The sequence below is a fragment of the Dunckerocampus dactyliophorus genome, chromosome 18 (genome assembly GCF_027744805.1).
Source record: "Dunckerocampus dactyliophorus isolate RoL2022-P2 chromosome 18, RoL_Ddac_1.1, whole genome shotgun sequence".
Lineage (NCBI taxonomy): Eukaryota > Metazoa > Chordata > Actinopteri > Syngnathiformes > Syngnathidae > Dunckerocampus > Dunckerocampus dactyliophorus.
Window position 1 is genome coordinate 3,945,564 of NC_072836.1, and position 24,449 is coordinate 3,970,012.

Consider the following 24,449-nt stretch of genomic DNA (forward strand, 5'->3'; position numbering starts at 1 on the left):
GTTCCCTTCCTTAAATCAACTCTCCCTTCCGTCTTTTGCCTTTTTCCCACCAGGAAAGATGGCAGGCAGGAGGCAGCATGAACCAAGGGGGTCACTCCATGCCACTAATGGAGACGGATATGGACTAGGAACCTCCGTGGAGACATGATTGAATGATTTCTTCTGCACTCGCTCCAGGCAGCAGGACTACCCTAATGAGGCGGGCGGGCGGGGGGGGGGGCGTGTGACAATGTGATGGCGGCCAGCTAGGAATGAGATCATCTGCAGGAGTGAAGGAATGATGATAAGTGAAGACACCAGTGAGGAAGTCGGGTGAAATACAAAGAGAAGTACCAATGAAGACAGACCATCCTGGAGAAATGTCCTTGTCAACCGTTTTCTTGACGTACGTGTGAAAGCAGCAGGAAGGATTTGGGACGTTACCCATGCAATGAAAATGAAAGCATGTAGGAAATGTTAAGAAATATTCTTCCTTCTAGTTTTTATTTTTTTGTGTATTTAAATGAGCATCAACACTGAAAAATCATGAGCGTGCAATGTTTTTTTCCACCCATTTTTCACTTTTTGCTACTTTTTGGGGGTTTTATTATGTATTAGTTTCATATTGACTTTATTATAAGGTACTTCAAACCAAAGCATGTCATTTTATGGGAAACCCAGTTAGCAATTGTGCTAAAACTATTTTAAAACTTCAAATAAAAAACATGCATAATATTCTTCACCCAGTAGCAACAATTGTCAATAAGTGTATATAAAAAAAATTAAATAGTATTTTTTTTTTTATTACAAGCAACTCGCAATGTTCAGCACCACATCCATGAAATGAACATATTGTTCAGTTTACCCTTTTTAAACTGTTTCAATGTCTGCCTAGTTAGTCCTCCGGTGGTATTATCTCATCTTCTAAAATTGTCTGGACCTGCTGAAACATGTATATATATTGTACAAGTACATCAATTGTAAATAATGCACAGTAAAGTAGTCGGATACAAAGATATTTTATTCAAGTGTGATTTTATTCCGATTATCTTTACACGTTGCTATTTCATAGAGTGTGTGGCTTTAAGAGGGCCACTTCCTGCCTGTTATTTGCAAGGCACCCATTTTCTGTTGCGCACTGACTGAGAGACGGCTGTAATAGTTGTAAAAGTGGGGCCAGCTGTTCTAGAATGTTGTTCTGCCACAGTGGATGATGTTCAAGCGTGTGCAAAGCTGTAGCCCGGTGGTGCAACAGCTCCTCCTTGTGGATGAGCGTGTGAACACCAGTCACAAAAAGTCAGTATTGCTCAGTTATTCATTCCACAGTATGTTTATTATTGTGCTGTGTAGGAAACATTCTAAGTGTTCAGAGCATCTCTCGGTATGATGTCGTGCACCACTGCAAACTACAATAATAAATATTTTGTTAAATTGATGCACTTTTTTTTTGTACACAGCACATGTATCAGGTCTTGCAGGTGTACCTAATATTGTGAGCTGTTGTTGTGTTTGCTTTTGCGTCTCAGGTCCTGTATGATCGTCCAGCTGAGCTCCAAACTCCTTCTCACCTCTGCCAGGTCCACCCTGATCTCCTCCAGGAGGTCCAGCTTGGAGAGTTTTCGATCGATGGATGAGAGAAGCTCGCCCCCGACCCCGGGGTCGCTGTGCACCGTGGGGGCAGAGTGACATGGCTGAGGCGGGGCCGTGATTTGTTCCCACAGCAGGTCAAAGTAGGTGTCAATGAAGGCCTCCAGCTCCTCCAGGCTGGCGTGGTCCCACTGGAGGTGTCTATGGCTGCAGAGGGAGCGCTCAAGGCTGGTATTCCCACCTGGAAGCATCCCAAGGTGAGTGTGGGGCAACACCAGGAGCATCATGGGAGTGTGGAGCCACCCTGGAACGTTAACCGTTAACCTCTGGCCGCTTCCTGCCCTCAGCCTGTCTGCACCTGCACCCGGCATGGCGACCAAACAGGAAGTGGTATTCTCTCTGTTCCACATGGCAACATCAGTCTGTCCTCTTTCCCGCCTTGTGTCCAGAAGCACGGCCTGTGTTTCATCTGCTGCATGGCTGACTGGACACGTGGAAGAATCGCTGCATGTCACTGCAACAACAACAAGGTAATGCGCGTGTGTGCGTGCGTGCGTGTGTGTGTGTGTGTGCATAATCAACATTCTTTAATTGTCCACTAACTTGTCTGCTTTATCTGCTTTTTATTTATTGCCCTCACATAAAACTGTGCACCGTCGTTGCTATTTAATTTTATACAAATGTACATCTAGTGCTGGACAGTAGTAGTAACTTTACTCATGTCCCTTTTTAGTCTCACTTGTCCTTTTATAAACCTTGACTAATACATTCTATCATGGGTAAAATGTCATAAAATATTATACAAAATGAATGAATTAACAGATTTATTTTTATATGCAAATTCAAACACTTTTATCCATTTTAATCAATGTATTGTGTATAACATTTTAATTTAACTTTATTTATTTATTCACGCATGCACACACTCAGATTTCGGTACGTAATTACCCATACTAATTATAATAATTACTTGACTTTATGTATTAATAACTAAATGTATTAATTCATTGAGTTACATAAGCACATGTACTCATATTTACTGTACTCAAAATGTGCTATATAATTCAACATGCGTTATTTTTTGTACCCATATTTCACTTCTTTTTTTTTTAAATAAAATGTTGATATTTTTTTTAGATGTATTTATTTTTACTCGCCAATAACATTAGTTACTGAGCCGTATCATGGATCAAATGTTAAAATATTACTCAAAATGAATAAATTAACACATTTCTTTACATATGCAAATACAAACATGCAAACATTTCAACATGCATTATTATTTTTTTTATTTTTCATTGACCGATTTAACATTTAATTTATAAAAAATTTCTATTTGTATATAATATATTTTTATTTAGTTTTTATTTTTTGGATGTATTTATTCATACATGCGCACACTACAAATAATACAAATAATAATACAAATAAATAAATTCCTACACCAATTATAAACCGTTAGTTGATTTGATTTATGAAGGTATTCTTTAGCATTTCATCAAATAGACTGTAGTCAAATTGTGCCATGTAATTGCTTTACTTTTTTACCCAAATTTCACATGATCATACTTGCTTTTTTATGAAAGATTGATTTTTAAAAACATGTATTTATGTGTTTATTTTTACTCACCAGCCACAGCATTAGGTAGTGAAATGCAAGAACTGACTGACTTTCGATGGACACAATCAGCGAGATGTTAATACCAGCACTCATTTTTTATTTTGGCTAGCTTGTTATTTCTCATGTCAAAATGTTAGAAATGGCGATTTAGGCTCACCGTCATGCGACAGCTGCTGTCCTCCACTTGGCATCAAACGTACGTCCTTCCTGCAGAGCGTGTCACCGTGTGCAGTGGATGATCTTGTCATGTGATGAGAAGCAGCCAGCATCTCCTCCACCTGCGTCACCAGCTGGACGACCTGCCCGCCATCCTCGCTCCGCTTGTTGTCCATCACGTGGTACCTGTTCCCGCACTTCTCCACAAGTCTCCGCAGGGCCGCTCCCTCGCTCTCGATGCGTTGTTCGATGCCGGTGTCACCCAGCCAGTCGCCGTGACTGAACAGGACCAGAGCTCTGCGCCAAGCCGAGTCCCCGCCCCCCTTCAGCTGAGCCTCCAGGGCGGCTCCTTGGCTCTCGGAGAACGAGGAGCTGGCGTTGACCACCAGCAGCACGGCACACGATGTCCTCAGGAAGTCAGAGGTGACGCAGAAGCCTGCGGGCGTGTCCAGCACCGTCACTGCCCTGTCGCCTATCCTGCCTCGTTCCATGGCGCAGGAAGTGGTGTGGCGGTGGGCGGGGAAGCAGTCTCTGTCCAGGATGGTGTTTCCACAGCAGCTCTTGCCTGTTTTCTTGCCGCTAACCAGCAGCAGTGTCACTTCTGTGAGGGGGCGGCGCTTCTCTGAAACATCGACAAGCTGCTTTGAGCAGGACATCACGGTGCTTGATGGGGCGGTGCCACTTGCCACACCTGGTGCAGGTTTATAAATGATACAGAGTGGCTTGGCTCACCAAGTTGCATGCCGGCCGCCCTCCTCTGCCGCTCCTTCCTCATCCGTCTGTCCTTGGCTCTCGTCGCCTCAGCGCTCATTGTCCTCTCCAGCTCGTCCACGTCTGTCCTGTCAACCTTGTGATGCCGACCACCGCAGGCCGCCACCATCTCCTCAATCTTCCCCACCAGCTCCCTCACTTGGAAGCCGTCTCCTCGGGTCCTGCTGTTGAGAACGTGGTAGCGGTTCCCGCAGCGGTGCACCAGCCAGCGCAGGGGCTCACCTTCGCTCTCGATGTGCCGCTCAGTGGTCGCGCCCCCCAGCCAGTCTCCGAAGCTGAACAGCACCATGACCCGACTCCAGATGTTCCCACCCAGCAGCTCCAGGTGCTCCTTCACCGCCCTCCTGTAGGTCTCAGAGAAGGCCCGGTCCACGCGGATCACCAGCAGGAAGGCGTGAGGACCGGGAGGACACAAGGACGGACTGAGCTGGATTTGTCTCCTATCGAAGATGGCGGTCTCGTCGCTGAAGTAGTTCATCCACCAGCCAGGGGTGTCCACCACCGTCACCTGTCTCCCGAACACCACACCTCTTCCTACCGCACAGCTGGATGTTCTCCCGAATGACCGGTCCTCCCGGCCCAGGATGGTGTTGAGAGCTGACGTCTTTCCGGAACCTTTGGCTCCAAGCAGCACAATCCTGACATCAGTGAGAGGGCGCACCCGCTCTGGAAAGTACAGTCCTCACATTTCAGCAATATCGTATCCGGCCACAGAATAAAACAGATTACAGTAGTCAGCGTAGCAGCAACACACGTTAGTACACCCCACAGTAAACATGAACCAACTCCCATGCTGCCCCTCAACCCCCTAATGCCCACTTATAACCCTAACCCGAAACCTCATCCTAGCCCTAAACCCTGACCCCCAACACGCAGTCTGCCCCAATTATCCTCAAACAACCAGAAGTAACCTGCCAGGAACAATTCTGCCTTCCCCGGAATTTTTGACACACAGCACAGATGTACCTAACGTGCCCTCTAACCTTTCATCATGGATCTCTGAGTCTTCATCATCAGAAGCCTGGCGTGAGCCGCCTCCTCCACGCGCGTCTTCTCCTCCACGATGTTCCTGCAGACGCTCTCCGTCAGTTCAAACACTCGGTTTCCATTTTCAGCGACCAGTGTCTGGATGTTCTCCACCAGCTCCGAGGCTTCATGTCCACCGCTCAAGCTGAGACATCTCTGCCCACACTTGCTCATTAGCCAGCGTACCGCCACCCCCTCCGGGACCTCCTGGGCCCCCTTGTCCGTCGAGGTGAAGACCACCAGACAGTGACTCCACACCCGCTCCCCCAGGAGACCCACATGCTCCTCCAGGGCCCGGCGACGCCTCTCAGTGAAGTCCGAGCTGGACTTGACCGCGATCAGGAAGACGTGCGGGCCTGGGGAGCAAAGGGGGACGCTCGCCTGGATCTCCCTCCTCACAAGCCGTGTGGTCTCTTCTGCAGTAAAGTCGCACCACCAGCCGGGGGTGTCCACCACCATCAGCCAGCATCTGCTCACCAGGGAAACCCTCCTGGAGCAGGACGTCCTCTCCTTGGTGGCAAACTCTTCTTTGCCCAGGAGAAGATTTCCTAAGGAGCTCTTCCCTGAGTTCCTGCCGCCCAGAAGGACGATCTTTAACTGGGACGGACACCAGCCCTCCACTGACATGGAAAAAAACGGTAAGAAAATAAAATGTATTGTATCTGAAGACTATTTTCGCTTGATTATCTTAGATTAGATGAATAATTTAAGATAATTGGGGGCCACAAGGTGGCGGTAGTGGTCTGTGCTAGCTACTGCTAGCCAGTCTGAAAAGAAAAAAGTAATTATGCGTTCATATTAAGCAAAAGTGTAATAAAATTGACCATTAATTGTAGGAAGAAAGGGCAAGTTGAGGTATTAATAGAAGCACTGGATGATGAATAAAGAACTCCATATGCCCAGCATAAACATTCATGATGCCAACCAAATAAATACTAAAATACATAAAAGTGCTGGAACGTTTTTGTTCAATAAAACAAAGAAAAGCAAAACAAATGAAGTAGTTTTTAAATTGCTCAGCATGTCACACCTACAAAGGCTTTTGCAGCTGGCAAGGATTGACAAGAAGTATCCGCTTTGTTTAAAAAAAACAAACAAAAAAAAGCTTAACCAGAACACGCAGCAATGAGCCCTGACTTACCTGCTGTCATCTCACTGCTTGCCATCTTTTAGTATTAAAAACAGCACAACATGGCACCTTCTGTCTGGGAAACTGAGTGACACTTTGTTCAAGGAGCGACAGAAAACTTTTAACATTTTTATGTTTTTATGAGTCTGAAGGTCGTCGGTGATGACTGATCAACCACACGCCACACGCCTACGTGGACACGCCACCCACAAGTGGAAGCATACTTATTGTGACTGGTTATTCCCCACAAAAGTACATTTTATTTTGTTTCTTTATTTCGTTTTTGTTAGTTTTATTTTTATAAATAGCTGAAGTGTATCTGGAAACCCCTCCTGTCTGTCATCAGATGCTTTGCTGTGTGCACAACAGTGAGTCAAGTGAGCGTTTAGAGCATATGCTGATTTTTCCTGCATATTTTCCGAGTACAAGCTGTATAATTGTGAATGATTATTGAACGTCAGCATGTCTACTGATGTGTATTTGTGGAATGCGGGAGGGTGCGGCCCAAAGAGCTTCCAAGCCTGTATCAAGGTGTGCACAGTTGTTAGGCGGATTCTTTTCCTCAGACTAAATGGGACTAAAAAGACTTGACTCACACTGATAAGTCAAATAGCGGAATGAAAGTGAGCAAATATCAGCCAGTCATCACATCAAACATCAAATGTTTTCTTGCAAATAATCAGCAATTGTTTATTATTCTGACTTTAAAATGGGAAAAATTAACAGGTTAGATAATAAAACGTTGTTTTTCTTCCATCCATCCGTCCATCTTCTACTGCTTATCCGTGGACGGGTCGCGGGGGCAGCAGCCGTAGCAGGGAAGCCCAGACTTCCATCTCTTTGGCCACTTCATCCACCAACTCCTTCCGGTGGATCCCGAGGCGTTGCCAGGCCACATGAGAAACATAGTCTCTCCAACATGTCCTGGGTCTTCCACGAGGCCTGCTACCGGTCGGACGTGCCCTGAACACCTCTCCAGGGAGGCATCTTAGCCTGGCTCCTCTCAATGTGGAGAAGCAGCGATTCTACTTGGAGTTTCTCCCGGATGACACTGCGTCTCACCTTATCTCTAAGGGAGAGCCCCGCCACACTAAGGAGAAAACTAATTTCAGCCACTTGTACTCGTCAGCTTGTCCTTTCAGTCACTACCCAAAGCCCAGGACTATAGGCCATCTATGGCCATGCTTTTTTCATGTAATTGCATAATAGGTTTTGGTTTTTGATGAAAATCTTTGCCAAAAATGTGTCTTGGTTTTCATACGGTCAAACAAAACATCCTCGCCTTGTGGTGGTTCTTTTAGAGTTGGGACACTATAGACAGATTCTGGCAAGGGAATCCTTTAATCATCTGTATTGCACTGTAGAACTTTGATTAAAGAAAGTGAGAAACACAAAAGAAGTTGTAGCAAAGTACAAAGGTTATAATAAAGATAGAAAGCCGTAACACAGATTGCAGGGGGAACGGTTTTAGGGTGACACATAACAAAAGTGAGCCAAGCCAGTGTGTGTAATGATGATTGTGCCTGCTGCTGAAATGTACTATCAAGTTCAAGTCTTCAGTGGTGTTTTATATGTATTTTGCATTGTGTTCTGCCTGTACAACTATAATTATTCTCTAAAATGTGTTTTTGTTCAAATTCCTGGCTGTCTGGAACAGATTCATCGCATTTACATTATTTCCTACAGAAAGAAATTGCTTTGGTTTTTGGACATTTCGGTTTTCATCTGACCTCCTGGAGCGGATTAATGATGAAAACCGAGATTCTGCTTATTAGGATCTTGTATTGGCCCATTAATGGTAACATTCAACCTAAACACATACAACCTGGCTAATAAGTGTGCACACGTGTCTTATGTACAGCAGGGGTCACCAACGTTTTTCCTTGTGAGAGCTACTTTTACAAAATGAAAATGGCCAATAGCTACTCATTTTTGTAACATTTATTTTCAGAGCTTATTTTAAACCCAAACAAAGCGAATATGCTTGTTTTACCAGAACATGAACAAAATGCTGGTGTCCACAACTCACATTTTGTATTTCAGAATGCATTTCTTTCTACTGTTCTTTCATTATTAACTGAAAACCTGAATGAAAAGCAGGCTTGCGGGCACCTCATGTGGTCGTGGGGGGCTACCCGCTGTACAGTATGTGCTGGCTGGTGTCACTCACCCACTTCTACTGTTCTAGAAAAAAGATCAAGTCATCTCAGGGCAATTTGATGATACAGCAGCATGATTGCTTTTGGTGAGGTCGTAATAACAGAAGGCCTCACAGTAAATGTGCATCTTCCACTTTAAATTGTGTGGAACGCAAGCTTGTAAAAAGGGAGTCACACAGACATACAACAGCCTGCAGTTGTTTATTTTACTTTATAAAAAGATCAAACCCTTACAAGAACCACTTTTTAGACACATTTTCATGCCGTTTCACACTGCTCCTGGTGTCTATTTAGATGACATTTCAGTGCAATGGCATTAAAATTGGACGTAAGATTCATTTTGTAAACGGCACCAATGTGATTGTATTTTCAGCTAGCAAACTTTGATTGCGTGACTTTCAAGCTGATTTAATGTCGACTGAGTGAAAATTGGAGGGTGTGGGGAAAAAAGGTGAGGAATAATGAGTTAATAAGGCAAATCACGTGTTGCAAGCGTGTTGCATTCACGTTTCTCAGAAACAGCTAACTGTCGCGTTTCATGAGAATTTGTGAACATTTGTATAATCTGAACCAAGATACAGATACAAATCCAAGCATCCACATTTCACAGCGATTTACTGTTTTTTTCTGGATTTATTTTTCCTGTCACAGATTAACAGGCGTGATGATTTCCAATGATGCAAATAAAGGACTCCTACGTTTGATATTCGCACACACTCTTCTGTGGTGAATCTGATGATTTCACTATACTATACTCAAAACCACCAAGAAAATTGATAATGTACTGCTTCAAGGGTGTAGTGAGATGATTTAAAATACTGTACATAATGTGGGTGACCAAACGAGGAAAAAGAGGTGATGAAAATTTCCTGGTTTTCATTGTTTTTAACGAGACATTTTTTTGTCTAAGTAATGTTTTTTATTTAAATCATTACATTGGACCGTTTATGTATTATCCTGACCTTTTTTGCAATATGGTTAGTGAATGAAGTGTGATTTTGTAGTTATTTCCCCATGTCGAGAGGCTTTTGCTGTTAGCTGGCCGATCAAAGAGTATGTGGCACCTTTGAGCCACCGTAGGCAAACGTCAGCGCATGTAAGTGAGTTAAAACAGCACTGTGATGTACTAAAAAGAATGTCGTTAGAGGCCTGAAACAACACAAATCTCATATTGACTCTCTCTTTTTTTCTATAAACAAACGTGACGAAAAGTAGAAATGTAGAACTTCCGTCCGTGTTACGTGACTGTGGAGAAGACTCCGTCACGTGACCCATATTGTTGCGCCCTCGTACCTCCGCCCATCTCCCCGCCCCCCAAGAGGACACCTTATACACGAAGCTAAGCGGCTATTTGCATACTTTAACACTGCGGCTGCTTCTGCTGCCTCAACAACAACAACAAAGATGGGAGTGGTGACAATAAGAGTGGAATACTGGTAAGTGTTAACATTATCGCACTTATGTTGGCTTTTGGGTTGGTTTTATGACGTTTAAAGCTGGCGCTGCTGACTCCTAGCATGTCTAGCTAGTATCCAAGTTAGCCTCCTGCCTTGTTTGTCTCTGTGGTGTAACTCGACCTGTTTTTTAATGTACTTATTGATTTTCTTCGCCACCAGTGGCAACTGAGGCTACGGGCCCCGCTATCAGGAGCTCGCCCAGACTGTCAAGGGCGAGTTTCCAGAAGCGGATGTGTCGGGCTTCGTGGGGAGGAAAGGTAAGTACATGACAAAAAACAGCTCATATTTTTAATTCTAGTGTTTTCCACGGTGGCCGACAGGGGCTGTAAGTGTGTCCTCCTTTTCTAGCCAGCTTTGAGATTACCATCAATGGGCAGCTGATTTTCTCCAAATTGGAGCTTGGAGGGTTCCCATACGAGGATGACGTAAGCAGCAGTCATCATCACATCACGGTGAATATAGCTCAATCTTCTTGTCTAACCTGTTTACCTTTTTGTGTGCCCTTTTATGTCCAGGTGATGAACGCCGTCCAGAAAGCTCACGATGGCCTCGCCATGCAGAAGATCACCAAGAGCCGCGCGCCCTGCGTCATCATGTAGTCATGACGCAGTCCGCAGCGCCAACAGGTGCAACTGGACGTGCTGCATTGTGATCTTGTGAGCCAGGATGCTGCTTTACACCGTGTGAGGTTACCACCACACTCTTACCTCCACGAGATATCTCTTCTGCTCCTGCCGGCTCCTCTCTAAGCTCTTACGCTGGAGCTCCAGGCTGCTTATGACTAGCGCAGCCTAAAAAGCCTAACACGGCTGTGCTATGATGAATTCACGCCCGGATATTCCGTTTGCGGTGAGAGCGGCGACAAGGACAGGCAGGGAAGTCAAAGTGGCTCATTTTTTCTCCCCTTGCATTTTGCATTCATCTCGTGCACTTATAGTTTGTTGTATGAAAGGTTAGTAAAAGTGAAAAGAAGATGCTTCAGTAACGTTAATATATGCATTTTTGTAATAACGTTTTTTCAGATGCTGTGCATGAACTTGCGCAACTGTAATCCAAATACTTTTTCTAGTTGTGTAGTGTGTCTCACACACACACACACACAAGAATGGGCTTTGTAATTGATTTGCTGAAGAATTTAGGGGAATTAACTTGTCAATGAAAGCATATTGGAATGCACTAATTGGATGCAACCAGCGCAGGCGCTTTTGAGCCTCATCACAATAAGACTTAAATTTCCACCATTTTATCCCATCAAACGCCCATCCCTTCTCTTTGTGTGTTCTCCCAGTACAACCATACGATTCACTGGTTCCAAATTCCCAAGCGGTCATCATCACCACGAGCACTCCTCATGGTGATTAGTCACTTTCCACCAATTTACTTATTACGTTAATTACTGACCACTGTACTTTCCCAACACTGATGTATTTTTTTTAATAAAGATGGCCCTTGCAAGTTCTCTTGTGTTTACGCTCTCTTCCTTGTAGGAACGCCGTGTGCTCCCAACAGACGGCAGCCTTAGCGACCGCCGTGTGTTCTCATGTAAACATGTTTTTGTCTCACATCACCAAAGGCATCAACAAGATGGGAGGAGTGTTGTTTCCAAAAGTCATTCTGGTTGTCAGGTGTCCAGCTCTTCCACTTAGGTTTGCCATCTTATCTCTTCGTGGAAACAAAGCACCACTGTTACATTCAATGCAGCACTAGTCCCACGCCATTGCAGTATATAGTGCCTGACGCTAGGGGGAGGCAATTTACCAATGACGGTCGAAAGCACTTGGATAACAAGCTTCCTTATTTAGTTGACAGATGGAATAAAGACAGTTTTAGTAAAGCAGAAATGAGTTAATGGCCCTTTTAGCACTGTTTAAACTTGTTTTTACAAGTGTTTGTTTTGACATAAACTACTCACTAAAATGACACACTTGTGAATTTTGCCACCTCCTTGGTGTCTCCACCAGTAAAAGTAAATTGTACAAGAATTACTGAAACATTCACCAGATGGACATTTGTATCGTAATGATTCAAGAAGGTCAAATAAGTTCTCCTTTAAAGGCGTTAGTGCACCTTAGCTTCATCCTGAAAGTTGAATATCCCTAACATTTAAGGTATAATGTAAGTGTGTTTAAACGGAATATTGAGTGTGTGCATAAGAGGTCAGGGTGTGTCTGCATGTTGGTGCGTGGAGTGAGCCGATAGCTCCAAAAGCTGGTGATAACAAACCCGAAGCACAGTTGTCTTCAGTGGGGCCCCACTTTTCCCTCACGTAGGGCGGTCCTATACGCTCTGTGATGCGTTATTATATGTTAAGTTGCCATTATCTTTGCAAGTTCATCTCCAGGCATGAAAGTATTATGATGAATTGATACTGATGCCTCAGGCAGATGATCTTGAGCGGTATCTGTCTGGATGATCTCATATTCATATTTACTGTGTTTGTAAAGGCCTCACTGTGCCGCATGACACTGATAACTCTTCGTAATTCCAATGTTATGGAGGCTTCATGGAAAGTGTCGCTCCAGCTTCTCTTGATGTGTCCTCTCCTCTCATCGTCCGTGGAACTTATGTGACAAAGTTAAAAATGCCTGAGTGGATCTTTAAAGTGTGTTATCTTTCTGCCGCCTCACGACACTGCATAGATATGCAAGATAACATGGTAGTGTAGTATGTCATGTAGTGCTTGAAAGAAAGGTATGCATTTAATGGAATCATTTCTATAATGGAACATAATATATAATGCCAAACAATTCAAATGTTTATTTCATAGTAATTCCTGGGCCTGCTATGGATGAATTTCGATTAATCCAGATTAATGCATTCCATTTATTAGAAATGACAATGCCAATATATTTTTTGTCATTATTGAGAAGCTCGAGGGAAAATCATTTAAAAAATAATTTTACATAAGATTGTTTTGGTGCACAAGGATACCCAAGAGTATTAATAACGTATTTTGAAAAGAAATAAACACTACAGTTATTTAAAGGCCAAACGTTTCTATCCCACGAAATCCCCACTACGTAGTACTGATATGTTCTCAAAAAAATAATATTGAAGACAAATGAAACAGAATTTGAGGGAACACATTTAGTTTACACAAAATTAGTACATTTCCAATCCCGATTTTCACACACGCGTTCTTGCATGAAACTGAATCAACTGAAATAAAAAAAAAATAATAATTGTTTATGTGTGTTTGGATTGTGATAAAAGTTGATTTAAATGGAATATAATTGACTTCAGTCGAGTGTGGGAGGGCGGGGTTTTATTCAAGATGGCTGCCAAGCAGGAAGATGCTGGTGAAGGTGAAATTTCGGCTTCCTGCTGCTGGAGAAACGTGAAAGCCTTCAGAGATTTTGCAACAAATTCATCTCTTAAAAGTGTTTCATCCAGGCAGGTAACTATGAACAACGATGTTCCTCCAAACATGGCTAATCATTGAGGTTCATTGTCTACGACATGAATATTCTTACTTTTTAAATACTATTTCTTCCTGTATGCCATACATAAGAGTTTCCCATCTTCCTCACTCGACTAAACGGCCCGTTTAATTTGTGGTTTGTACACTTTTCCACCACTTAATCAGCATTGTGTGTGTGTGTGTGTGTGTGTCACTCTTTTATACGTTCCCCACTTCCGGCTTCCTTTTCCGGCCTTCGTGAGTCCGCAGTGGTGCGGAAGTAATGTGCGGGTACCTACTATACATGTAAAAAGTGTAATGTTTCTTATGTGTTATCTTATTTATCTACACTAGAGCGTCAACACTTCAAAGTTCAAACACAATATTAAACATATTAAATGAATACGTTTCTTAACTTCATGTATCGGCTGTGCAGGTGTGCCAAATGCTAAGGCCATGTCATTATCTCCATTGACGTCAGCGCTCCCGTGACGCGCACAAGACGTCCACGCTGCTCAGCCGCCATGACAGTCTCATGTACTGTAAGTTCACTTATGGTGAGTACTTTTTGATAAGGAGGACAGATGCATAGAAGGCTTGTCCTTGCCTCTGTGACTGATGCATCTTCTAGGGTGGTCAGCTGCAAATAAACATTAGCAACCAGTGAGGAAAATGTTTGCATGTGGTCTCACGCGGCAATTTCTAAAATGATGTGGCTTTCCTGGTGACATGTTTGCACGGTTAACTTGTTTCTAGGCAGATTTGGGCTTGATCATGTCAAAGCCCAATAAAGGTAGGGAAATAAAGAACACCTCAGTACTGAATCCTCAGCTGCCAAATACAGCAGAGAAAGGGTAGGGAAGGTCGGAAGGAACAGGAAGTCAATACAGACACGCTAAATTAATTCATAAATAAATTATTCCAACATACAACACAATTATATTTCCAATGGAAATAAATGTGGGGGGTGAGGTTTCTATTTAAAAAAAAAAAAAAAAAAATCTCTCAAAATTTTAGATCTATTTTTCAAATGATCAGTAATCTAAGGGAAAAAACAAGAAATAACAAAAAGGAAATAAAACAACACAGCACATGTGCAAAATTGACATAAAATGTAATTTTCTCAAAAACCTCCATCCATCCATTTTGAGCCACCGTAGGCAAACGGCAAATCTATTGTTAAATGATAGGAAATTGAAATTATTAATACTTAGTATTATCCATCCATCCATTTTCTATGCCGCTTTTCCTCTTTAGGGTCACGGGGGCATGCTGGAGCCTATCCCAGCTGACTTCGGGCGACAGGCAGGGTACATTCTGGACTGGTCGCCAGCCAACAAAAAAATGTCAAAATGCAAATTTTTATATATATATAGTTTATGTTATATTTTATATTGTGTTGTGATGTGTTATTGAAGTAATAATAATAATAATAGAAATAATAATATATCATAATTTTATGACACTTTTCTAGGTATTCAGAGATGGGTTGCACGAAATGTGACATTTGGGGGATCAAATGGGCGGCCATTTGGTTGCAGGCCACATCCTTTACCACTCATCCACAGGCAGTAATGGCTGACAGGCGTCTCATCAGCAGGTGAGGCCCACAACCATGAAAAATATCACAATTGAAGCTCATAGTTGCTGTTTAAAAGAGTTTTAATGGCTTATTTGTGTGTTGTTTTACAGCAGCGGCATCCTCGCCACCGGACAGGTCACCAGGCCCGTTTGGCCCTGGACGGACTCACCGGGACGACCGAGCACTGGTGTCGCATGGCATGAGTTGAGTTTGAGAGGATCCCTCACATGACGTCTTTTTCGATGCAATCATTGCCCCTTTTCTACCCTCTTTGCCCTCCATGTGTGCCGCCCCACCCACCCTCAGCGTGGCATGACTTTAATTCACCACCTGAGACGGTCGACCATGTTTGTTGAGGGCGGCGCTGGGATATCCCCATGTCAAGGTGTCCATGAATGATAGCCCTGTTTTGCTCTCACGCAGGCCTTATCTACGCCGGCCCAAGGGGGTTGCCTGGCAACCAGGCGGGTGGTGGGTTACGGAGCTTTCTGGACTTGACGTAAGTTTTGACGATGGGTGTTCCCGCTTTCTCGGGTTGGGTGTCGTCACGGTTTCTTCGCTTTCGGCTCACTTTCTTCACGCCGACAACTCCGTGAGCGCCGTGCCAGAGACCAGGTGGGAGTACCTGCAAGCAGGTAAGGGGTGTGGCCTCGTCTGGGCCAGAGACACCTTTCAGGACACTGCGGGGACAAGGCAGATACTTGAAGGCGTCTCCGTTCTAGTGCTGCCTACTGCAAAGCCTTGATTTTAGTCAAATTAACTTTTGGTAGACGTACCTACTTCCAATCTTAACCCCCTGAGACAGGATTATTGTAATTTGTTGCTATTGTTAGGCAACATACCACTTTTCTGTTAATCTACCTGCTAAAACTTTGCTGTTTCATTATTTATTTTTTAAACAGATTCTCACTCCATTTGGGGCATTTGCAAGGATATTGTGAGGATGCTAGTGTTGTTTTACTGCAGCCCTGTGTGCTACGGTAGCTTATAGTTTTGGGCTGCAGCATTAGGAGGACACATGCTGAGAAGAGGGTGTAACCCAAAAGATAGAACATTCATAGTTCATGTTTTCAACGGCTGATTGATTATCTGTCTGCAGCCATGAGTCTGCACGCTTGCATGTCAAATATTAGTCAGGTCTCTTGTGCCGTTCATGCTCTTTAAAGTCCATTTAGACTGACAACACATTTAGGGAACCACAAATTCATTCAGAAATCTTCCTCTTCCGTCCAAAGGGCATGTACAAAAGTAGCTGAGAGCGTCAACGCAGAAAGCACCCATGGAAAAGACGTTCAGTTTCCACGAGGTTGGTCCTTTTTCCGTGTGACATTTGTCGTTAAAAACAAACCCCAAGCTTGACCATTGCCAATGCCATGCTTGCATGAAATTCATCAGAATGCAAAGTTTGATGGCTAATTTCCGACGTGAAATCCTTTCCCCTCTCCTCCAGGCCTTGGACATGTCATATGAAGACAATGACGCAGCCCTCCCCTCGCCACTGACAATGTGAGTCCTTATGTCACGACACATATTTAGATACACTCCACGCTGTCTTTTCATGCCATCAGTCACCAGCATATGAAAAAGAAGCAATACCCTGCTTATAAAAGGGCAAAATCAGTGAAGGTAAGACGGTAAATTAAGTTAAAGACAGTAAGTTACTTTAAAAAAAAAACTTTAATAAATGTCTTAGTTTTGACAACATGTAAATACATAGTTGTATGTGTACACAGCATGTTTTGAATGAAAACTTTGGTTGGGTTAGCAGCTGCAAGTGCTGCCCCCTTTAGTGGCAAAAATTGCTCAGAATAATTTCAGGTGCCGCTGTAAGGATGAGCTGCTGCCACCTTGTGGCCAAAAAAACAAACATTGATTTCTAAAGCAACACTGCCATCTGGTGGCCATCCGAAAATTGCATTTTTAATCAATACTATGAACGTCAACCAAAAAAAGTGATTCTCAACTGGTGGGTTGGAGACAGCTCGTCGAAAAGTAGATTAGTTTTTTTTTTAAATGATTTATCTTCAAGTAAATTTTGCAATATTTGAATAATCTTCCTCTTTATTTTACTGTATATTCATAACAGTTACAAGTGATATGTTTGATTATTTTGGTCTTATTTAGTGCAATTTTGACTATCAAATATTTGATATTATTTCTATGCATGCAGTTATGTTCATTTTCAATTCCTTCATAAAATGCATTCATCAATTCTTTTTAAAATGCACTTTGGACATGCAATTATGTGTAATGTTTTAAAGGATGAATGGGCAACTTAAAAAAACAAATAGTTTGCATTATTTTACTTTAAAAAATTAAATAAAATAAATAAAAAGAAAAAATACTTGAACAAATGTGGGTCGTGACTAAATGAGCATTGAAAAATGTTGGTCCCAGGCTGAGAGCATTTGAAACCCCTGCTCTAAAATGGCACTCTGTCGGCCCCAACAGGACTCCAGCAGACCTCCGTGATGTGGAGATCGGGAGGAAACATGACGATGACGATGAAGCACCCGTAGAAATGTACAACATCCCCACCAATTCAGAGGGTGAGTTAAGGTTCACACACCCCCTCTAGCGGCTTCTTGAACAGGTGCTAACGTTCCACCTGTGTCTTTCAGCCTTCCTCAACCTCAACCTCAACACCAACGCCACCACTAGAGGAGACGCACAGGTCAGTCCTCTACCGTCTGTGACCCTCGTTCTTACCCGTGTCGAAGTAACGCTCGGCATGACCGCAGGCGTACGTGGAGCTAAACGAGCTGCAGGGAAACACCTGGCAGGAGACGGGCCGCTGGGTGGGCTACGAGGAGAACTTCAACCCCGCCACAGGGAAGTGGAGTCCTTCTCACGTGTCTTACTTGACCTTCAAGAGTCTCATCCAGCTACGCAAGACCATGAGCACAGGTGAGTTTGGAGCATGAGAATGACTGTCTTTTATTTAGTGGGGTGCATGAGGCATTAAAGGTTTTATATTATGCTATTATTATATTTGTTTGAAACATTTTTAAAATTGTTGAAAAATATTATAAAAATCTAACATTTTTCAACTATTTTTTTGTATTGGAAGTTTGTTGCCTAAAATGTAGCCTTGATGCTGGAAAATTAGTTTGAAGGTGCTATTAGTAAGGCCTACTGGGAATTAGTGTATCTGTAGCTTTAATGCTAATGTTTGTCAGACACAATGTGTGTCTCCAAGAAGTGCCATTGTGCACTTTACCCACCTTTTGACATGTGTTGTAGGTCCCTGATATTCAAGGTGGTCATGTCCTCAGTCCACTTGTGAATGACGAAAACCTGCAAGTAATTGAGACCCATAAAAATGTCTTTTTTGACCCGCTAACACAAACCAACAGAGGGTCATCAAACCAAACGCCTCCCTTACACACGGTGCAGCAAGTAACATGAGGAACACAATATAACTGCAGTACATGGACTACAGTATGTGGGTATCAAATAAACACTTAGAGTACACTACCATACATTGAAAACAATACAATTTTATACTAACAGAACCTGCAAGGCATGCTGGGCAACTTACTGTTGGAGAGTGCGCGAGGGCTTGCCAGCAAAATGTGGTGTTTTCCCATAGAAGACGTGAATATGCAGGGATCCACTGTAATAGATGCTATACTGCATATCACATACAACACGGAGTGGGACAGCAATGTTGGCAACACTAGAATCGCTATGTGATGCTAACATTACACTCACATTTTAACAGCAACATCAAGAAAAACAAAATGATCAAACTCCCATGTGTGTAGCTGAGAAATAGTTCGCAGAGCTCCATGCTGCATTTTAGGATGCGTAGCGAAGCTGGTGTTTGTGCAGGTCACAACAGCGTGTGACTGTCCGCAGGTGCCGTCATCTTGGACCTGAACGCCAGCAGTCTGTCCGCGGTGGCCGAGAAGGTGGCCGACGAGCTCCTCGACAAGAACGAGATCCGATCTAGCGATCGGGACGCCGTGCTCAGAGCTCTCCTCATGAGACGCAGGTAACACCCCCACCCCCACCGACATCCCTTTTGAGTGGCGTTTCTTTCTCCAAAGACGAACATCTCTGCGTTTGTTCCTGCAGCCAAATTGGGGGGCCAGAGGTCACCCCCTCAGGAGACATCCAGATGCAGACTTTTTCAGTTACTCAGAAGGTACGAGTCATTGTGTTGCTGATCTTCTTCACCAAATACTTAATTGCTGTTTTTGCAGAGAGACACATCTGACAACATGGAGGCGTCCATCGTCCTCTCAGGTATGACCACAGCAAACCTTACAATTGAAATGTTCGGATGTTGAAGCTAAAAAAAATAAATAATGTTCCTCCAAGGTGTCTTGGATGTCCTGGAGAAGCCGGTGGTGGCTTTTGTCCGACTGAGAGACTCGGTGGTGATGGAGTCAACCCTGGAGTGTCCCGTTCCGGTCCGCTTCGTGTTTGTCCTGATGGGTCCCAGCCAGAGTGGAGTGGACTACAGCGAGAGCGGCCGCGCCATGGGTGCTCTCATGGCCGACTGGGTGAGGGAGGATCAGGACAGCAGTGACGCACGGTTATGTCCCGATTCAGACGAGGTAAAGTTGTCCACGTCCGCTCTGGTAGGTGTTCTGCTTGGAGGCTTTCCTGGCCGAGACGGACAAAGACCTGACCAACGCCATTGCAGACTTTATGGACTGCAGCATTGTCATCCCCCCTACTGAGATCCAGGACCAGGGTATGCTTGAGCCCGTCATCAAGTTCCAGAAAAAGATGCTCCAGGAGAGACTCCGCCCCAACGACACCCGTCTCGCCTATGGTGACAGGGTGAAAGGTTAGCAGTCCGCACGTTGAGATCATCTTCTGTACCGTGATCATGTGTCCACCTGTCCAGTTGATAAAGCTCCAGAGCCTCCAAGAGAAGACCCTCTGGCCCGTACAGGGATCCCCTTTGGTGGGATGGTGAAAGACATCAGGCGTCGGTACCGCCACTACATCAGCGACTACACCGATGGCCTCAACGCTCAGGTCCTGGCTGCCGTCATCTTCATTTACTTCGCCGCCCTGTCACCGGCCATCACCTTCGGAGGGCTTCTAGGTAGAGGAGCGGACCTGAGCGCGTCCCACACGAGATGGTCTGTAGTTTCATTCCTGTCCCGTCTTTGTCCTAGCTGACAAAACCGAGAGGATGATGGGCGTGTCGGAGCTGATGATCTCCACCAGCATCCAAGGTATCATCTTCTGCATCATCGCCGCCCAGCCCATCCTCGTCCTCGGCTTCTCCGGACCGCTGCTGCTCTTCGAGGAGGCCTTCTACACCGTATGAGTCGCCCCTCTGTGAGTCCCGTGTTGGGTTTGCGTGACTGACACGCATTCTTTGTCCATTCCGTGCTAGTTCTGCAAGTCCCAGGGCATCGAGTACATAGTGGGCCGCATCTGGGTGGGCATGTGGCTGGTGGTGATCGTGTTCATCATTGTGGCCGTGGAAGGCAGCTTCCTGGTGCGCTTCATCTCCCGCTTCACCCAGGAAATCTTTTCCATCCTCATCTCTCTCATCTTCATCTACGAGACCTTCTATAAGCTCTTCAAGGTTCCCTCGCGTCATTGCTCCGTCCTCTTGTCCTTCCATGCTGTGCTCCTCAACACTTGGGCTGATCAGACGCTCACCCCAACTTCTTACCCTGCACAGATCTTCAAGGCCCACCCGCTGATCCTGAACTACGCACAGCTCAATGCCTCCCTGGAAAACCCCTTCCACCATGTCGTCACGAAAAGTCACGTCCACAACGCCAGCAACGAGACCGGCCATGAGACGCTGTCTGAGATGAAGGGCTATCCCAACACCGCCCTGCTGTCCATGTGTCTCATGCTGGGATGCTTCTTCATCGCCTACTTCCTGCGACTATTCAAGAATGGTACCTACCTGCCCGGCCCAGTAAGAAGCAACCCGTGATCGCACAAGACCACGCTCAGGTGTCCGGTCATTCCCGCTAAGTCTTCTCTGCTGCTCTCTTCACACAGCTGAGACGCTTGATTGGCGATTTTGGCGTCCCCATTGCAATTTTTGTCATGATCGCTGTGGACATCAACATTAAGGACACTTACACTCAGGTGAGTGATGCATCCCCTACACTGACAATGAAAAAGTCACAATTTTACGAGAATAAGATCAGATAATAAGATAAGAGGAAAAATGTCATTTTAGTAGAATAGAGTTGAAATATGAAAGAAAAGAAAAAAAAGCTATTTTTTAAAAAGTTGTGATATGTGAAAAAACAAAGTTGTCATTTTTGGAAAATTATAATAATTTTAAGTTATTTGGAAATAAGTCAAAATATTAGGGCAAGGAAATTTACGAAGATTATGAAGAAAATGAAATATTTGGAAAATTTTAAAAAAGAGCGAAAAATGGGAGGAAAAAACAGCATAGAGCAAAGTTCATATCAGTAATACACTTTTTCACATATCGTCATCCCTCCTTTATCGTGGTCAGTTGATTTCAGACCCGACCGCGATAAGTGAATTTATAAATAAACTGCTTATTTTTGTAGTTAGGCCATAGAAAACGCGTTTGAATTATTATTAGATCCTATTATTAGAAGACGTGAAATAACACCCCTATAGTCACTTTTACACTCCTATTATTCTTTGTTTACATCACATTGCACAGACTATGGGATCACTGCACGCACATAACATAACTGCTGATGTCTTGCAGAAACTTGTGGTGCCAAGAGGTGTCCAGGTGACCAACCCACAGGCCAGAGGCTGGTTTATCAACCCCATGGGGCAAAAGATGCCCTTCCCCATCTGGATGATGGCTGCTTCCTGCGTCCCGGCGCTGCTCGTCTTCATCCTCATCTTCCTGGAGTCCCAGATCACCACGTGCGTGCGACAAATGAATCACACCACACGCTAGTGCAGCCGCCAAATTCCAACCATCCTTCCATCTGCAGGCTGATCATCAGCAAACCGGAAAGGAAGATGGTGAAAGGGTCCGGCTTCCATTTTGACCTGCTCCTCTTGGTCGTTATGGGTGGCATCTCTTCTATATTCGGGGTACCCTGGCTGAGTGCCGCCACCGTGCGCTCCGTCACTCACGCCAACGCGCTCACCGTCATGTCCAAGGGCCCCAAACCGGAGATAGAAAAGGTGGTGGAGCAGAGGATCAGCGGCATTCTCGTGGCCATCCTGGTTGGTAAGTAAACCCAGCAGGATCCAACCAAAGCAGGTTATTTCAACTTTCTTCTTGAGTCTTTGTAAATTTTCTTTTCGTAATACTTTGACTTTATGCCCATATTATTATAAACTTCATTAAACCCAACCTAATTTTCCAAGAAATTACAACTTTATTTTGTTTAGTTTGTTTTTCATAATATTCCGACTTTAAAAAATATATACTGTCTTTTAATATTTCAACTTTTTGACAAAAATTACATTTGTCATATTACAAGTTTATTTTCATAAAATGTCAACTTTTCTTCTCATTATAATACAACATTTTTTTGTCATATTTTGACTTTATTATTGTAAAAATTACAGCTGTTTTTTTTGGGGGGGGGGAGGGGGTTCTGCTGGGGGTTTTTCCAACCTATTTCAATGTTGTTCTTGTAAGTTTTCCTCTGGTAATTATGACTTTATTCCCATAACATAATTTTGTCTGCTCCTAATTTTCAAACAATTATAACTTTAATTTGTCTTTTTTTGTTTCTCACAATATTGTCTTTTAAAAAAAAAACTCTTTTGAAATTTTTTATTTCAACATTATGCTACTAAAACAATGTTATTTTTCCTCATTATATTATGGCAATATTCTCTTAAAATTATTAGAGTACAAGTTTTTTCTCTAAATATTTTGACTATTTATAATTTTAGAATGTGTTGTGGGTTGATTTAAAAAAAACAGCCGAAGACTCCAATTTGGTTTGACTTGGATTTATATATACTTTGTTTCTTTCTTTTTTTGACTACAGGTGTGTCTATTTACATGGAGCCTATCTTGAAGATGATCCCAATGACGGCCTTGTTTGGCATCTTCCTCTACATGGGTGTCACGTCCCTGAATGGCATCCAAATGTGGGATCGGATTCTTCTGTTGATCACCCCCAAGAAGTATTACCCATCGGACGCCTACGCCACCAGGGTACGCACCTCTCCTCATTGAATGCCATTTGTGGAATATGGACAAATGGCAAAACTGTAATTTTAGCGATTTTATTTGGTAGCATACAGAGTTTTGGGGCTCAATTTCAATTGCTTCATAGGCCACTTAGAAAAATTAATTCAGTCAACGTCGACTTAGCCTACTAGACTACAAAGATTAATAAAACATTTCTTAATTCAACATTTCAATTGCTGCTGTGTATAACATGGAAAATGTTATTGCACTTGAGTGTTTTCCGTGTTTGGCACAGGTGACGGCCATGCGGATGCACCTGTTCACCCTGATCCAGCTGGTGTGCCTGGCCGTCCTGTGGGTGGTGAAGATGAGCCCCTTCTCGCTGGCGCTTCCCTTCATCCTCCTCCTCACCGTGCCCCTGCGTATGGTCATGACCGGCACAGTCTTCACGACTTTGGAGATGAAATGTGTAAGTTCATTCACTTCCCTGCGGGAGTCCACTTTGAATATTTGCCTTTTTCTTTCATAAGAACGTTTTGTTGGTGTTGCAGCTTGATGCGGACGATGCGAAGGTGAAGATTGAGGAGGATGTCGGGGAGGACGTGTACAATGAGTCTCCATTGCCTTGAGTAAACGAAAAGTAGAGGTTTTTAAGGTGAATTGAATCGTACCGGGGCGGGGGGAAAGGATATTGGGTATGTTTTTACAAAAAAAATGTTTGCTTATCTATTTATCTTAAAAGGTTGCAGCCGCTATCTCCTCTCACATTATTTTCCTTTCATATAGCTTTAGTTTTGGGATTCATTTTGTTCACCATTGTTTTTCCAGATGTGGAATTTTCCTTCTTAACCCGATCCTGTGTGGAAGTTTCTTTTTGAAATGTGAGGTCAAATCATTTGAATGCATTCTTACTTACGCTTCTTACGCCTTTGAGCAGGCAGTGCATGTCGAGGTCTAATGTTGTGTAAACAAATATTTATCATATTTTCACTCCCATGCGTCAAGATGTTTTTCTGTGGGTGAAATTTTAAAAGGTCTTTCCTCTTCTGTCTGTATATTTAGCATTGTATGAAGATTTCAATTCATGCTTTTGAGACATTCTGAAGTGTGTGTGTGTGTGTGTGATGTTGCTTTTCATGAGACACGGTGGGGGAAAATAGATTTAACTGGTGCTGCTTATTGAAAAACAGTAAGAAAAACCTTTATACATGTTTATCCATGTCTATGCCAAATAGTATTGTGTATGCTTAGGAATTTAATATTAAAATAAAACCCTGCTGTCAAATGTTATGGTGTTTTCTGTTATTTACAAAAAAAATCACTGTACTATACACAAGTAGTGAACTTCTGTAATGTTCAATTACCGTACGTAAAATCCTTGATTGTAATAGAGTTGCGGGGGAAAACACCAAAACCCATTTGAAAAGTTGCAGTCTTTGACGACAGGATGATGAATCACATGTCACGTCTACCTTTCAAAAGCTTTATTTGAATAT

At 43.5% G+C, this 24,449-nt stretch overlaps 3 protein-coding genes and 1 long non-coding RNA gene across 6 annotated transcripts in view; 3 read left to right on the forward strand and 1 right to left on the reverse strand.

Moving 5' to 3' along the window:
• The window catches only part of LOC129171532 (uncharacterized), a 54,126-nt gene extending 45,078 nt beyond the window's left edge, over positions 1–9,048 (forward strand). For both annotated transcript variants that reach the window (XR_008566806.1, XR_008566807.1), the window contains exons 3-6: positions 1,506–1,823; positions 1,914–2,096; positions 3,401–5,778; positions 7,076–9,048. This is a non-coding gene — a long non-coding RNA (uncharacterized LOC129171532). The remainder of the gene's footprint in view (positions 1–1,505; positions 1,824–1,913; positions 2,097–3,400; positions 5,779–7,075) is intronic.
• Positions 132–6,429, reverse strand: si:ch211-214j24.15 (GTPase IMAP family member 8). Of its 2 annotated transcripts, none has more exons than XM_054760252.1 (5): positions 6,282–6,429; positions 5,098–5,760; positions 4,076–4,780; positions 3,345–3,965; positions 132–2,050 (listed from the first exon to the last, which is right to left on the reverse strand). In XM_054760252.1, exons 1-5 carry the CDS (start codon positions 6,304–6,306, stop codon positions 1,464–1,466), a joined length of 2,601 nt encoding a protein of 866 aa, XP_054616227.1. In that variant the 5' UTR covers positions 6,307–6,429; the 3' UTR covers positions 132–1,463. The 2 variants fall into 2 exon arrangements, with proteins under 2 accessions (XP_054616227.1, XP_054616226.1); XM_054760251.1 differs by having other exon boundaries at positions 132–2,080.
• Positions 9,049–9,697: 649 nt separating the features above from the next.
• On the forward strand, positions 9,698–11,344 carry selenow2a (selenoprotein W, 2a). Its single transcript, XM_054760257.1, has 4 exons — positions 9,698–9,864; positions 10,045–10,142; positions 10,234–10,310; positions 10,401–11,344. Exons 1-4 carry the CDS (start codon positions 9,833–9,835, stop codon positions 10,482–10,484), a joined length of 291 nt encoding a protein of 96 aa, XP_054616232.1. The 5' UTR covers positions 9,698–9,832; the 3' UTR covers positions 10,485–11,344.
• Positions 11,345–13,142: 1,798 nt separating this feature from the next.
• slc4a1a (solute carrier family 4 member 1a (Diego blood group)) lies at positions 13,143–24,255 on the forward strand. The gene is made up of 23 exons (XM_054760250.1): positions 13,143–13,282; positions 13,722–13,842; positions 14,760–14,885; positions 14,978–16,173; positions 16,318–16,373; positions 17,319–17,416; positions 17,489–17,541; positions 17,609–17,774; positions 18,729–18,864; positions 18,948–19,017; positions 19,076–19,118; positions 19,194–19,378; positions 19,461–19,668; positions 19,729–19,932; positions 20,006–20,154; positions 20,230–20,424; positions 20,524–20,769; positions 20,856–20,945; positions 21,553–21,719; positions 21,791–22,032; positions 22,808–22,977; positions 23,249–23,422; positions 23,505–24,255. The coding sequence occupies exons 4-23, from the start codon at positions 16,147–16,149 to the stop codon at positions 23,580–23,582; spliced, it is 2,757 nt and encodes a 918-aa protein (XP_054616225.1). The 5' UTR covers positions 13,143–13,282; positions 13,722–13,842; positions 14,760–14,885; positions 14,978–16,146; the 3' UTR covers positions 23,583–24,255.
• The last annotated feature ends 194 nt before the right edge of the window (positions 24,256–24,449 follow it).

Excerpts from the sequence above, each read along its gene's own strand:
- slc4a1a (XM_054760250.1), top strand. The coding sequence starts at position 16,147 with ATGGAAAAGACGTTCAGTTTCCACGAG. Across the intron at positions 19,669-19,728 it reads CTATGGTGACAGGGTGAAAG|TTGATAAAGCTCCAGAGCCT; the intron begins GTTAGCAGTCCG and ends CCACCTGTCCAG. Across the intron at positions 20,155-20,229 it reads TCGAGGAGGCCTTCTACACC|TTCTGCAAGTCCCAGGGCAT; the intron begins GTATGAGTCGCC and ends ATTCCGTGCTAG.
- si:ch211-214j24.15 (XM_054760251.1), bottom strand. The coding sequence starts at position 6,306 with ATGGCAAGCAGTGAGATGACAGCAG. Across the intron at positions 5,761-6,281 it reads AAGCAGTGAGATGACAGCAG|TGGAGGGCTGGTGTCCGTCC; the intron begins GTAAGTCAGGGC and ends TTTCCATGTCAG. Across the intron at positions 2,081-3,344 it reads ACAGCAGCTGTCGCATGACG|TGACATGCAGCGATTCTTCC; the intron begins GTGAGCCTAAAT and ends TTGTTGTTGCAG.